Here is a 16234-nt window from a genome sequence, read left to right as displayed (position 1 = left end):
CCCCGCCTATAGGCAAGTTTGTTTTAGATGAACTGAAACTTGCAAATCGTTTATCCAACGCCATTGGTGCCAGAGAGGAGTGCAATTGTTCTAGAGTATTTTTCTCCCCAGTTTAAATAGTTGGTTTATTTCACAGCCAACTTCCCATGAACATCTTGTCAATAAACTTTGAAATCTTAGTGGTTTTCAAGGACAGAGTAAGATAGTCCCAAAGTGTGTTCCTACTCTTGGCTTTTCTGAATGAAATAAAACCCTTTTGTTGCAGTGATTCATTAAGTGAAAGTTCACTAACTTTCTGCAGGAGACCTGTTGTAATTGGCAACAAGATTCGCTGATGCTCACAAGCCATCGACAACCAAACTATCAGGTTTAGATGATAGTTTTTCACTGTGTGAATATTTATCTCAAAGCAAATATAAGCAGTTTTTCTCCAACACCTAAGCGTGATCGATGAATTATAAAACAGTTTGTATTATGCAAGTCTAATTGAATATATTACGATTTCAATCCAAAACTAGAGAAACTCGTACATTATTTAGAAACTGGCCAGCAGAAATAAAACTGCATTGGAAAAAAAATCTGTTAAGCCCTTCCTGCAGTAATCAGGCACCATTAAGAACACAACTGCTATATTCACCTACATACACCACGAGAGGTCATTGAAATTGACTGTTGACATTGGGCAATATTATTCATTCCAAAAACATACCATCCAGCTCTTAGTGTTTTTAGCCTGCAGTAATAAAAATACATTTATCAAGAAAGATATTTTATTTTTAAATTCTGCAGGACAAAAAGTAACTTGGTTGTAGTAAGTCTGAAACTGTTGCCCCATTACCCACCTTTCCCCTTTGAAACCACGATTTCTTGGGAACGCCACCATCATGTTGCAGCAAAATTGTATTATCAAATTCAAATCATGATTTGCCTTTTTTTTAATATCATATGAAATTATTTGTTTAAAAGGCAGAGAGTTTAGATGTGCAATAACATTGTGGATTCTGATGTGACTTTTTTGAGGTTATAAACCAACCAACCAACTTGGTTAATCTGCAAATTAATAGATAAGGAGGGCTTGTACAAAAAAAAATGATAAACATGATCTTGACCCAGCCTCTGATCAGAGTAAAGGAAATTATACAATTTTATGACTGGACTTTCCAGAGATTTGACAACAAACCATTTTGTTTGAGGGTGTTTTGTTGAGGGTGTTTTGCAAAGACTACTGGATAGCAAAGTGAACTGTTACAGTGGTCCAAGTAACAGCATGACTAAGATAAGTATAGGTTTCCTGGACTGGATAGGATGTGTGGCTGGCTGAATTATTGACGTTGATCAAAGCTGCCATTGGCTCCACTTTGAAGAGATGTTTATTTCTTCTGCACAGATTAAGATGCAGGCTAGATATTTGTAACATTTTGACCATAGGCAGACATAGATTGTTCATTTTGTTAGAAAAATATCTGAGACTGATCTTCCCTGTAACCAAGTGCAGTCAACATAAATCATCATTAAGCTCTAGGGGCCAGTGGAATCAAGGGATATGGGGAGAAGGCAGGCATGGGTATTGATTGGAGACGATCAGCCGTGATCACAATGAATGGCGGTGCTGGCTCGAAGGGCCAAATGGCCTCCTCCTGCACCTATTTTCTATGTTTCCTGGATAAACTAACTTGCCTTGATTCTCTGTAAATTTCCTTTTGGCATCTGAGCACTTTTTATTATAACTCCTTTTATAAAACCTCTGAAGGTCTCTAAATTCTCCCTGGACATACAGATGAATTTTAAAAAGTACTATATGAATAATGGAATCTCACCTTCTCACCGGGAGATTCTGAAAGAAGCCTCCTCGTGACGATCCTCGGAAACGATGACACGGTGCGCTCTGTGGCGTGTCTGGTGACCAATTCTGTCAACATGTTGGACGATGAGAGAAGCCAACAGCAAGCTATACATCGTCTGACACACGAGCGAACGAACCTTCGCACCAAAATTTAAAATTCATTATTCATAAAACATACAAAAAAAAAGATTATTAGTACAGGGGCACAACCTTTTATCCGAAGATCCAAATAACGAAAACCTCCGAATAGTGACATTTTTTCGGTCCTTGAAAACGTTCACCGAGGGCGGCCCGCAGAGGTGACAGCGGAACCTCCGGTCGGTCCTCGAAGAAAGGGGAACTAAATCCCCATTCATAAAAGAGAAGGTGAGGGTATATTGCGCGGGAGGGTTAATAATTGACAATATGCTGCTACCTGCCACCTGAGTTAAAAAGTTCCCACGGTAGACTCACGATACACAGTGTATCGTGAGTCTTGCGTGGGAATTTTTAACTCAGCGTGCAGGCAGCAGTAGATTGTCGCTCCCTTCAGTTTCACCCCACCTACACCCCTCTGCTTCCCGGCCATGTGTGTGACCTCTTCCCTCCCCTGTCCAGCTCCCCGCTCATTGCACCGGCGCGGGGGCTTTGTACTGTCTTCACGTCGCGATGCTAGCAGCACAGTGCCAGTCACCGGAGACGTCAGGACCAACGGAACACCGACCCCCAGGCCCACTGCAAGCATGGAGATCCCAGATCAGCAACTCCAGCCCAGCCCCGTTCCAACTCCAGAGGAACACGCAGTGTAGGGGCAGAAGCTGATGGTGTGCAAGGGATACATCTTGTTCTTGGGGTCGCGCAGCTCGGGCTGTGGGCGAACTGCCACTTGCCACCATAGCGGCCCATCGGGGAGCGGATTCCTCTGGAGTTGGAGGGGGAGGGGGGTATTGTGCTGTTTGATCGCCCCCTACTATTCCAGGGACAGGGAGACAGGACATTCACCGAGGGCGGCCCGCAGAGGTGACAGCGGAACCCCCGGTCGGTCCTCGAAGAAAGGGGAACTAAATCCCCATCCATAAAAGCGAAGGTGAGGGTATATTGCGCGGGAGGGTTCATAATTGACAATATGCTGCTACCTGCCCGCTGAGTTAAAAAGTTCCCACGGTAGACACGATACACAGTGTATCGTGAGTCTTGCGTGGGAACTTTTTAACTCAGCGTGCAGGCAGCAGCAGATTGTCACTCCCTTCAGTTTCACCCCACCTACACCCCTCTGCTCCCCGGCCATGTGTGCGACCCCATCCCTCCCCTCTCCAGCTCCCCGCTCATTGCACCGGCGCGGGGGCGTTGTACTGTTTTCACGTCGGCGATGGCAGCAGGCCAGTGCAGTCACCGGAGACGTCAGGACCAATTGGACGTCGACCACCAGGCCCACCGCAAGCACGGAGAACCCAGAGACCCACAGCCAACAGCAGCCCAGCCCCGCTCCAACTACTTAGGAACCTGGGTTGCGGATGACGGGACGCAGCATCGGTGAGCGGGTTCCTGTTGGTCCTGACGTCTCCTGCCACCTGCTATCCTCCGGGAACTGTACCGCCCTTGCAGGAGAGTGGGGTTGTTTGCAGTTGCAGAGGGAGGGGGCAATGGCGGTACAGTTCCCAGTCTCAGCTCCATTCCAGGGGGGTGGCCGGAGACGTCAGGACCAACGGGACAGCGACCCCCAGGCCCACTGCAAGCACGGAGATCCCAGAGACCCACAGCCAGCAGCAACTCCAGCCCAGCCCCGCTCCAACTCCAGAGGAACACGTAGGGGCAGAAGCTGATGGTGTGCAAGGTGTTCTTGGGGTGGCGCAGCTCGGGCTATGGGCAAACTGCCACTTGGCGCCGTAGCGGCCCATCAGGGAGCGGATTCCTCTGAAGTTGGAGGGGGAGGGGGGTATTGTGCTGTTTGATCGCCCCCTGCTATCCCAGGGACAGGGAGACACAGCGGCTTTTTAGACTGGTGGGCAATCACTTCCAAAGTTCTGCCCACACAGTCAGTACACCTCTCCTACACTGCATTTCATACAAACATTTATTCTGCAAGAAAAAACGACATTGAAGACTCAAACCCGCGACCGAGTAACTGCCGGGATCAAGGCGCAAACTCGCGACCTTGCGGATATGAGCCAAGCACTCGACCACTGAGCCAGCCAATAAAATCTACGCAAAAAAATTTCCATTCCGAAGACCGACAAATTCTGAATTACGAAAAGTGTCTGGTCCCAAGGCTTTCGGATAAAAGGTTGTGCACCTGTAATATCATTATAACAAGGATCTTATAAACAATTCCATGAATGTATATGCTCGGGCATCTCATACAATAGCACAAGACTCCTGCAGGAATTAAGAATTTACTCACATTTAATGGTTTAATTATTGACGAATGGGCTTTTCGAAATCACTTGATCAGTTTAATCTCTTGTGATCTCTCCAAATTCTCCAAGTTGCTATACATTGCTTTCTATCAGAGGCTCATTTGACTGATGGTTTGTCAGTTACCAAGATTTATTTTCACATCAACTTCAGTCCATCTCCTGCTGAAACCTTTATGCTTTTATTATCTCCGACTTGGTTATTGCAGGAACTCGTGGCTGGTCTCCTGCTTTGCATCCTTTGCAAATTTAGGCTGTGGGCCGAGGAGCTTTATTCTGCAGTTTCGTGACCAAAGTCACCAAACTACATGAAATTTTCACATATCGTGTAAAAAAAATTATATAAATCACCCCTGAAACTTGATATGAAGAAGACTTGCACATTTTTTATTAAATTAGGGAAAAACGGAAAAATTCCGGGTATTTTTTAGTCCAATCAAAGCACATTTAATATTGAGTTGTCTGCCAGTTGGCCAATCATGTGCTTTATTTCAGGCTAGCACACAAAATGGCTGAGGGGCTTCACGGATGCCTGTTTTACTGGAGATTCCGATTTGTTGTTCTGTGGAATAAATGTCGTGGAAACTTGCAGCAGGTAATTGTATTTAGTGGGAAAAGCTTTAAAAAGGCTGAAGAAAGTGCTGCCAAGTTGATGGAAGTGTTGAAAGTGATGGAAGTTTTGAAAGCAAAGTCCCTGCTGAGGTCCTGGAACACAATGATTAAGAGCCAGGAACCAACTCTAAATAAAAGGTAAGATCTAAAGTCTGAATTTATGAAAATCTATCTGTATGGAGTTTAATTAATTTAATTGCACCCTTTTATAATTTATTCATTCATTCATGAAGTTGAGGGCCTAAACTATATGTATCCATAACACTGTCAATTAAACATTGTAACTAATGCCAGCCTGTTGTAGAGTAATAAGTCTTTAACAGCTAATCTCGGAGCTGCCTGCGAAAAGTTACCGGGAAAAAGTGCTCCGATCGCGGGACATAGGTACTCGCGGTAAAGTGAAGCCGCGGTCTCAATTAATAAGCGGCGGCTTCGCTGTGTCCCGTGATCGGAGCACTTTTTTCCCGGTAAGTTTTCGCAGGCAGCTCTGAGATTATCTGTTAAAGACTTATTATTCTACAACAGGCTGGCATTAGTGACAATGTTTAATTAACAATGTTATGGATACATATAGTTTAGGCCCTCAACTTCATGAATGAATGAATAAACAAAGTAAGTGAATGAATGAATGAATGAATTTATTCACATTATAAAAGGGTGCAATTAAATTAATTAAACTCCATAGATAGATTTTCATAAATTCAGACTTTAGATCTTACCTTTTAGTTAGAGTTGGTTCCTGGCTCTTAATCATTATGTTCCAGGACCTCAGCAGGGACTTTGATTTCAAGACTTGCATCACTTTCAACACTTCCATCAGCTTCGCAGCACTTTCTTCAGCCTTTTTAATGCTTTTCCCACTAAATACTATTACCTCCTGAAGTTTCCAGGACATTTATTCCAAAGAACAACAAATCGGAATCTCCAGTAAAACAGGCATCTGTGAAGCCCCCTCAGCCATGTTGTGTGCTAGCCTGAAACAAAGTGCGTGATTGGCCAACTGGCAGACAACTCAATGTTAAACGTGCTTTGATTGGACTAAAAAATACCCGAAATTTTCCGTTTTTTCTCTAATTTAATAAAAATGTGCAAGTCTTCTTCATATCGAGTTTCAGGGGTGATTTATATAATTTGTTTTACACAATATGTGAAAATTTCATGTAGTTTGGTGACTTGGGTCACAAAATCCCTTTTCTAGACACATTTTTGATGCTCGGCCCACAGCCTAATTTCAGCCCTTTGAAAGTTCTTTCTCTATCCTAACTTGCACCTGATCCTATTTAAAACTGTCATCTTATTGTTCAGAATTTCAACATTTAAATCACTTTCATTATTCTCTCAGATACTACTTAAAACCCATGTTATTGAACAAGCTTTAGGTCCTCTGTCCTCTTAAGTACACATGTTGCTTGTTTGTTTTTCCTTTTGGGTATATTTCCTTTGAGACATCTTTGGACGTGTTTGCCGTAGTAAAATCATTCTATACATGGAAGTTGTTGTTATATTTGAGTCTTTTCATGACCTTGGGATATCCAGACAGAGATATAGCCAAAGTACCTTTGATCTGCAGAATTTGGTGAAATGGACAGAACAAGGTTCTACAAGTGATGTTAAATAAATGACTAGATTATGTATTGCAGGTGTTTGTTGAAAGATAATTGTTAGCTAATCTCAAAGATGACTGATGAATCCATATACATGATGAAATCAATAATATGTTCAAATCTCTGGAAGAGAACGAATATGTGATAAAATTCAGAGCTGAGAATGATGCCTTTAAGCCAAATTTGGAAAACATTTCAAGAAATCCGAAATGGTATGAAGTTCTCCAGCTTCAAAGGGTATCAGACCAATGAGTAAACCTCTTGAAATTTGATTAATTGTCATCTGAGAAACTTATCAATGTTTATCAGTAAAATGTAATACCTAACGAATAGAGCTAATTCAGTTTTGTAAATTGTATTTTTACTTGTTTAGTATTAAATATATGGTGATCTGTATAAATGCACTTAATAGTTTTAATGTTGATACACTCTAGATTAGTTTTTAAACTTGCCAGTTGATTCATTTGAATATAAATTTCTGCTAATAGTTTGTGACAAACAAATGCCGACTTAATTCCTCCTTAATAATTATTTCTGTCCAACTTCATTCTAGCCTTTTACTGTATCCGAGTTGAAGCTGTGTGCTGGAATAATGGTAACAGCATCTCACAACCCCAAGCAGGATAATGGTTATAAGGTAATCATGCAATTTTTTGTCCAAGGACAATTTTTTATCCAAGGCAATTTTACCCAAGGACATCACTAGTTTGAAAGCTTTGTGCTAAAGTACTGAGGACCATGATTCATGCAATTGGTTATTGTGCAGCAATGCAAATGGAAGTAGAGTGCAAGAGCTCTGTGATTCACAAGATTAAATGTTTGAATGGAGGATTCCAGGAGTTCGCATGCAGTATTTAAGTGTATTGTATGTTTTTCATCCTGTTCCTTGGCCTTGTGTACACCGACAATGAAATAAGATTATATTGCATTCTATAACTATTGTTAAATTAAGACTTTAGTGCCATACTCATAGTGAGTGGAGAGAAGACTTACAAGGACTTGTGGGAATGAGCTATAAGGGGGAGGTTAGTCTGGCATGAGAATAGATGGAGTAAATGGATATAGTTTCTTTCCCAGGAGAATCAAGGACTGGAGCACATTGTTTTAAGGTCATGGGAGAAAGATTGAATAGGAAACTGGAGTAAGTGGGTAGTGGGTATTTGGAATGAACTGCCAGTTGAAATAGGCGTGGGCAGGAAAGGTTTAGTGGGATACGGGATATACTGGCGGTGTGGGCAAATGGCACTAGCTTTAATGGGGAATCTTGGCGCTGTGGACGAGTTGGGCAAGAATGCCTGTTTCCATTCCATTTAACTTTCTGACAATGACCATTAAGTGGGATAAAAAGGTAGTAAGGTCCTTCAGTTTTATTTATTGTGCATAATGCACCTAATGTCTGTGCAGAGAACTATTAAAAGATTACTGTTAAGAATATAACAGCAATGCTCATAACTTACTGAATTGTAGAAATGATTCATTGCTGCCAATGTGTCTTTGAAGAATTGGCCTGTTTTCTTTTTATCATTGCATTATTATGCTCTTTTTCTGGAGTTCTACACCATTTGGTTTTGTGTGCATGCTAAAATACCCCGTCTAAAATGAATTGGCATTGTTTTAATGGGCTAAATACCACCTATTTCTATGATTCTTTTCTATGAATCATGTAAATCACAATCATGATCAGTTGATATGACGGCACAAGACATTTTCTTACAAATTAGACACGTTTGACTTTGTCCCCAACTTCAGCCTTGGTTCGTTTAAGGAAAAAATATATATTGGAATGGTATTATTCTTTGTTACTGTTAAGATTGTGCAGATCTGTTCTGTTTGAACTGTTCCGGCATTGGAGCATGTTTTTGAATCTTGCATTAAATCTGGTTTGCTGGCATTTGGCAGGTTTACTGGGACAATGGAGCTCAGATTATTTCACCTCATGATGTAGAAATTGCGAATGCCATTGATGAAAATGTGGAACCTTGGCCAGAGTCGTGGAATTACAAGATTGTTGATCGCAGTCCCCTTGTTAAAGATCCTTTAGAAAATATGAAAAAAAAGTACTTCCAATCAATACAGAAATATTGTTTTTACAGGTGAGTGGCCAGATGAATTGTATTACTTGATTTCTTGAAATAAAACTGGTTAGCAAGGTTTAAAGTTTAATTTGTTTAAACATTTTCATTGCCGAGCACCTGAAATGTAATCACCAAATGCTAGCAATATTCAGCAGAGAAGGCAACATCTCTCATATTACATACCGTGCCTGTGTTTTGCGTTACTTTTTTATTACTTTTCCTACCCTGTCCATTTGTTAAAAATGTGTTATCTATATATTACTAAAACTCTGTTCTTGACCGATTTTGGCGATCTGTGTTGCGATTTCCAAGAGAACGCCGCCACCTACGGCCGTCACCTTCGGCCACCTCGCTCAGAGCCCCCCTCCGCCATATGTGTGCCGAGGATCTTTCCCGTCGATGAAATATGACAGAGATATTAATGATTTTACAAAATTCTCCATTCTCTCTGCTGCCCCCGCTGGCAGCAGGGGGGAGGGACTATAAAACCAGGAAGTGGTGTGCCTAAATCAGTCTCTGCAAGTGGTGTGCCTCAATCAGAGCTCTGAATGACACTGACAAATGTCTACAGCACTGTGAGTACCCTTAATTTGGTTTGAAAATGAAAATATGGTTAGAGGTAAAAAAAAAGCACTGCCTGCAAATGGTTGTTTGGGTTGAAGTAAAAAGGCACTCTCTCTCCCCCCCCCTCCTCCCCCCCCCCCCCCCCCCCTCCCCCCCCCCCCTCCTCCCCCCCCCCCCCCCCCCCCCCCCCTCCCCCCACCCCTCCCCCCCCCCCCCCCCCCCCCCCCCCCCCCCCTCCTCCTCCCCCCCCCCCTCCTCCTCCTCCCCCCCCCCCCCCCTCCTCCTCCCCCCTCCCCTCTCCTCCTCCTCCCCCCCTCTCCTCCTCCTCCCCCCCCCCCCCCCTCCTCCTCCCCCCCCCCCCCTCCTCCTCCTCCCCCCCCCCCCTCCTCTCCTCTTTCCCCCTCTCTCCCCTCTTTTTCCCCCCCTCCTCCCATCCATCCTCTCTCGCTCTCGCTCTCTCTCCTCCCCCAACCCAATAGATACATACTGGCTTGTTTGAGTGTTTCCAGAATTTATAATGTTGTTTCAAATTAGTAATGCCATGAAAATTACTGTCTTCCTCTCTCCTTCCACTGCACTTGCTTTATGGCTCACAACACTTCTGTTATACGTTTGCCACTCCCTATCTGTGTAATTTTTGTGGATGAAACCTATCCACTCCTGAGCTATCTTTCCATCAATCTGCCTCCAGCATTTCGGCAGCTAAGAGGAGGAGCAGTGTGGGAAATTTTGAAAAGCAGCCCTTGGTGTCCGGGAGTGACTGCTCCTCATGGTATATAAATTAAAGTCAGGCACTTGTAGAGTGGCCATGTGGCAGCAGCTGTTTTGAGAGAGACTATGTTGAGATGAAGTTCAGTGTTCCAGAGTAAGTATTGAGACTTTGGCTCGAAGATTGGGAAAGGAGGGTGAGCTGGGATAGTAGACTGGATAAGTCTGTTTTTTTTCCTTACCAGTTCTTTGGACTTTGGTAAAGTTACATTTGAAATATTGTGTGCAGTTTAGGTCTCTCCATTGCAGGAAGGATATAGGCATAAGATTTCTCCGCGGGTTTCCACAGATTTTGAAATTCGGTTAAAACAAAATAACCTGTCTAAATCTCCGCTATTAATGGCTTTCTGCAAGACAGTGGGGGTGGGAATGATGATCGAGCGGGGCGGGACATGATGATTCAGCGAGATGATTGGAGGAGGGAGGCGTCAGTCAGGTGCAGAGTGGGGGGGTCGGGACTGAGAATAGAGTGCGGTGATTAGAGGAGGGAGACGTCTGGGGGTGGGACAAGGTGCAGCGCCGGGAGTGCAGGTAGCGGCAACCCCTGGGAGAGTGAACTGGGAGTGGCTGCAGGGCTGGGGTCTTGTTGGTGTCAATAAGTGTTTTTAAAGCAAGTAGAGGGAGTGTGTGTGTGTGTGTGTGTCTGTGTGTGTGTGTGTTAGCCCTGGTGAGCTGAAGGGGGAGTCTCTGTGTGAGTGTGAGGGGTTTCCTGTGAGTGTGGGCAGTAAGGGGTACCCTGCGAGAAATTAAGGGTACCGGCAAGAAAACTGTCATTTCAAGGTACCATTATCAAAACAATTCTGCATACAGGGCCCCCTGGACCCCCGTCTCTTCCTCTTGTTGCAATTTTTTCCTGTCTCATGCCTGAGGATATGGAGGCATTGGAGAGGGTGCTGTAGAAGTTGACCAAATGCTCCCTAGATTAGAGGGTAGGTGATATAAGGAGAGATCAGACCAACTTGTGGATTGTTTTGTCTGGAACATCGTAGGCTGAGGAGAGACCTGATAGAAGTATATAAAATAATGAAAGTCACAAACAGATTAGACAGAGACTGAAGAGGGGGTTCGGCCCGAAAAAATGTTGCCTATTTCCTTCCCTCCATAGATGCTGCTGCACCTGCTGAGTTTCTCCAGCACATTTGTCTACTTTAGACAGTCAAGGTGGAAATATCAAAGACTAGAGGGCATAGCTTTAATGTGAGAGGGGCAACGTTTAAAGGAGATAAGACAACGAGAGATGCAGCAGGTTCTGGATGTTTTTTGGATTGTCTGGTAAAACAAACGCATCATAGAGTTTTAATGAGGTGGTCACACTTACGATGTAGGCAGACTGTAGACGATCGACCATCAGGACAGGGCACGGCAAGAGGGTGTAAGGAACCTTAGATAATGGGGGATATTGAGGCTCAGATGACGCATGGCTCCAGCAAAGGCTGGGTAAAACTGTGTCCTTGGAGGATTATAGGCGATTGTTGTATAATTAAGAAGGAAATCAGAAGGGCAAAAACAAGGCATGAGGTGGGTCTGGCAAGGTATGGAAAAAGAGACTCGGGAGAGAATAGGCTCAACAGAAACTCAGCAGGTGCAAAAAAAAAAAAAACAAAAAAAAAATGGCCTGTCCAGTCGCCGTTGTGGCAGCTCCGCGAAAATTGTGTGTGTTTTTAACTTTTATGTTCCTTTTTAACTTATTTCTAAGTTCTACCTCCCTAGTACTAACAAAGTATGACAGGGAAATCCTCTTAAATCTGAACTCCAGGGCAAACGGAGACTTTTTAAACTCTTTACTTACTGATCCAGCATGGCCAGCAGAGATCAGCAGAAGCTGCTGCAACAACAATGGGAGCTCGGCTGCAAGGAAAACCCGGAGAAAACATCGAGGGAAGCGGGGGGGGATTCGGAATAGGCTGAGAGCCCAAGCCTTTCGTCCCCCTCTGCCCAGCATTCTTCTGGCGAATGTCCAGTCCCTGGAAAACAAGCTGGATGACCTCAGGGCGAGGATCAGATTCCAGCGGGACATAAGGAACTGCAACATCCTCTGCCTGACTGAAACATGGCTGACCTCACTGATTCCGGATCAGGTAATCTGCCCAACCGAGTCCTTCACTGTCCACCGTGCTGACAGAACAGAAGCATCTGGGAAATCCAAGGGTGGAGGAGTCTGCTTCATGACCAATAACAACTGGTGCAACCCTGGAAATATCAAGATGCTTTCCCGTTCCTGCTCGCCGGATCTGGAGCACCTGACAATCTCATGCCGCCCATTCTACCTTCCCTGGGAGTTCGGCTCAGTGATCGTCACAGCCGTCTACATTCCACCGCAGGCGGACACCGACGTGGCACTTTCGGCCCTACACGATGTGCTATGTCGACATCAAAACAAGTACCCGGAAGCGGCTATGGTGGTGGCTGGAGATTTTAATAAATCAAATCTCAAGAAGGTCATGCCGAACTTCTACCAACACATCACGTGTGCCACCAGGGGCGAGAGAACTTTGGACCACTGCTACACACCGTTCAGGAAAGGCTACAAGGCCGTTTCACTCCCTCCCCTAGGAAAATCTGACCACGCTGCTATTTTCCTGTTGCCGGAGTATAAACAGAGGATAGTTCGGGAAGCGGTAGAGACGAGGGACGTAAAGCGGTGGTCCGACCAGTCAGAGGCCATGCTGCAAGATGCACTGAGTGATGTCGACTGGAATATGTTTGAAGCAAGTTCCAGTGACGTCAGTGAGTTCGCGGAAGCAGTCATGGACTTCATCGCAACAATAACCGACAACATCATCCCCACGGTAAGGGTAAGCACCTTCCCGAACCAAAAACCCTGGGTAGACAGATCTGTTCGTGTGGCCTTGAATGCTCGCACCGCTGCCTACAACTCGGGCTTGGCATCAGGAAACATGGACGTCTACAAGGCAGAGTCCTACCGAATGCGAAGGGCGGTGAAGGACGCAAAGAGAAGGTACAGGGACAAGATGGAGTTACAGATGGAGCAGCAGGACACCAGAAGCCTGTGGCAGGGGCTACGGATTGTAACCAACTACCGGAGCACCGCTCCCTCATCCGCATGTGCCGGAACCTCCCTAGCTGACGACCTGAACTCCTTCTACGCTCGTTTCGAGAGGGGCAACACCACTCCAGGTCTGCCGACTATCGACAATACCGCCAGCGGGCTGGCTACCGAAGCTGAAGGGAGCAATGTACACACATTCTCGCTGTCCGAGCACGACGTGAGGAGGGCACTGACATGGGTGAACACGAGGAAAGCTGCAGGCCCCGATGGCATCCCGGGGCGAGTACTCAAGTCCTGTGCTACGCAGCTAGCTCCAGTGCTCACTACATTATTCAACCTCTCCCTGGACAAGTCCGTGGTCCCTGCCTGCTTCAAAAAATCCATCATCGTACCGGTACCAAAAAATGCCTCCCCAGCCTGCCTGAATGACTACCGTCCGGTGGCCCTTACCTCGGTAGTCATGAAATGCTTTGAGAGGCTGGTGAAGAATCACATCTGCGCCTTCCTCCCTCGGAACATGGACCCGTTGCAGTTTGCATACCGTCCGAACAGGTCCACGGACGATGCGGTCTCCCAGGTCTTGCACACCGCTCTCTCCCATCTGGACAGCCAGAAGGGGGGCTACGTGAGGATGCTGTTCATAGACTATAGTTCAGCCTTCAACACGATAGTCCCCACCAGACTGGCCGGGAAGCTACTGGAATTGGGGCTCAACACCTCCCTGTGTGCCTGGGTCCTGGACTTTCTCACCGCCAGGCCCCAGGTAGTCAAGATGGGAGGGAATACATCGAAGTCCCTCACCCTGAGCACAGGATCGCCCCAGGGTTGCGTCCTCAGCCCCCTATTGTACTCCCTGTACACACATGACTGTGTGGCTAGGTTCAGCTCCAATTCAATAATTAAGTTTGCTGATGACACTGTGGTGGTGGGCCTGATCTCAGACAATGATGAGAGGGCCTACCGGGAGGAGGTGGCTGATCTAGCACTCTGGTGCCAGGAGAACAGCCTCCTCTTGAACATCAAAAAAACGAAGGAGCTGATAATGGACTTTAGGAGGGCACATCATCCGAGGACGTACACTCCATTGAGTATAAATGGGGATCCTGTGGATAGGGTGAACTGTTTTAAATATCTGGGAGTCCACATCTCTGAGGATATGACATGGTCATCACACGCCTCAGCACTGGTGAGTAAGGCAAGGCAGCGCCTTTACCACCTCAGGCAATTGAGGAAATTCAGAGTGTCTCCGAGGATCCTCCAGTGCTTCTACGCAGCGGCGGTGGAAAGCATCTTGTCTGGGAACATTACCATCTGGTTCGGGAATTGCTCTGCCAAGGACAAGAAGGCTCTGCAGAGAGTAGTGCGTTCGGCCGAACGCACTATGGGAACTTCACTCACCCCCCTGCAGGAACTATACAACAGGAGGTGCAACTCCAGAGCAAACAAAATCATGAGAGACCTCTTCCACCCCTGCAACAGACTGTTCCAGCCGCTACGGTCAGGCAAACGCCTCCGTTGCCATGCAGTGAGAACGGAGAGGTTGAGAAGGAGTTTCTTCCCAGAGGCAATTCGGACTGTAAACGCCTTTCTCACCAGGGACTAACTGTACAGAACGTTTTTCCTTCTATTATTTATTATGTAAAATAATATGTGTGTAATGATTGTGTTTATAATTTGTTTGGTTGTTTTGTTGTTCCGCGAGCATTGCCACTTTCATTTCACTGCACATCTCGTATGTGGATGTGACAAATAAACTTGACTTGACTTGACTTGACTTGACTTGACAGAAACCAATGTGGTCATCTTTGTGTGGGAGCGAAAAGGTTGAGCAGGGTTCTCAATGAATATTTTGCCTGTTTTTAACCATGGAGTAAGTATCAAAGACTAGGGAACCTTTTAGATAGTCCAAAAAAAGGCGAGGAGGTGCTGGATGTCCTAAAATATTTGAAAATGGATAAATTTCAGGGGCCTGGCCAAGAATACTGTGGGGAAACTCAACAAAATTACCTAAGCTCTGGCTAAGATATATAAATCATTGGTAGTCATTGGTGAGGTGCCAGAAGACTGGAGGATGGCTAATGTTGTGTTCCTATTTAAGAAGGGTGTAAAGAAAAACCTGGGAATTATAAGCCTACCATCTGTGGTATAAATATTACTGGAGGAGATTCTGAGGAATAAGATATACATGTATTTGGAAAGGTAGAGGTTGATTCGGAATAGTCAGCATGGTTTTTTGCGTGAAAGATTGTGTCTCATGAACGTGATTCATCAACCAGGAAGGTGGATGAGAGCAGGGCTGTAGATGTAGTGTATGTAGACCACAGCAAGTTTTTTGATAAGGCTGCTCTGGAAATTTAGATCCCATAGGATCCAGGGAGAGCTAGCTGATAAGATATAGAATCGGCTTCCTAGGAATTGTAGGGTGGTGGTGTTTTTTTAGATTGGAAGTCTGTGACCAGTGCTGTGCCTCAGGAATCCATGATATATTTTCATGTTGATTATTCAATTCATTTTTTCTATCTTTGTTCTTCAGTTAATATTTTTATTAAATCACTGTGTTCAATTGCCTGCCATGTGAGATTTGTTTTGACTTCAATTTCCATTTAATATTCAGGGATATAAATAAAAGAACTAAACTTAAATTTGTGCATACATCTGTGCACGGAGTTGGACATGAATTTGTTCAAACGGCTATGAAATCGTTCGGCTTTGCTCCTCCTCTTGCTGTTCCAGAGCAGAAAGATCCTGATCCCGAATTTCCAACTGTCAAATACCCGAATCCAGAAGAAGGCAAAGAAGTATTGGTAAAGAGTACTGGTATATAATGCACATTGTTGAATATATATGTTGAATGTAACAGAGGTGGATTTAATATCCATTGGCCATTGAAGAAAATTTGTTTTTTGGATAAATGATGTACTGGTGGCCAGCTAGAAAATACTTAATGTTCTATCTAGAGTTGGTCACCGTCATACAGTGCCCTCCATAATGTTTAGGACAAAGACCCATCATTTATTTATTTGCCTCTGTACACCACAGTTTGAGATTTGTAATAGAAAAAAATCACATGTGGTTAAAGTGCACATTGTCAGATTTTAATAAAGGCCATTTTTATACATTTTGGTTTCACCATGTAGAAATTACAGCCGTGTTTATACATAGTCCCCCCCAGGGCACCATTATGTTTGGGACACAGCAATGTTATATAAATGAAAGTAGTCATGTTTAGTATTTTGTTGCATATCCTTTGCATGCAATGACTGCTTGAAATTTGCGGCGATCATAATGAGGCCACGACTAGTTCCGAGAATGCAGGAACTCCTCACGACCATGAAGGCGACTCCCCAGCAACCACCCGCAAACAT

At 44.8% G+C, this 16234-nt stretch overlaps 1 protein-coding gene across 3 annotated transcripts in view; it reads left to right on the top strand.

Moving 5' to 3' along the window:
- Positions 1-16234, top strand: part of pgm2 (phosphoglucomutase 2) — a 66196-nt gene that overhangs the window by 20788 nt on the left and 29174 nt on the right. For all 3 annotated transcript variants that reach the window (XM_055637717.1, XM_055637733.1, XM_055637725.1), the window contains 3 exons: positions 7006-7089; positions 8352-8545; positions 15484-15673. In XM_055637717.1, coding sequence (XP_055493692.1) covers positions 7006-7089; positions 8352-8545; positions 15484-15673 — 468 coding nt within the window. The remainder of the gene's footprint in view (positions 1-7005; positions 7090-8351; positions 8546-15483; positions 15674-16234) is intronic.

This window comes from Leucoraja erinacea, chromosome 1, assembly GCF_028641065.1.
Source record: "Leucoraja erinacea ecotype New England chromosome 1, Leri_hhj_1, whole genome shotgun sequence".
NCBI classification, from domain to species: domain Eukaryota; kingdom Metazoa; phylum Chordata; class Chondrichthyes; order Rajiformes; family Rajidae; genus Leucoraja; species Leucoraja erinaceus.
The sequence above is the reverse complement of the archived record's forward strand: the minus strand, read 5'-3'. Positions and strand labels throughout refer to the sequence as shown.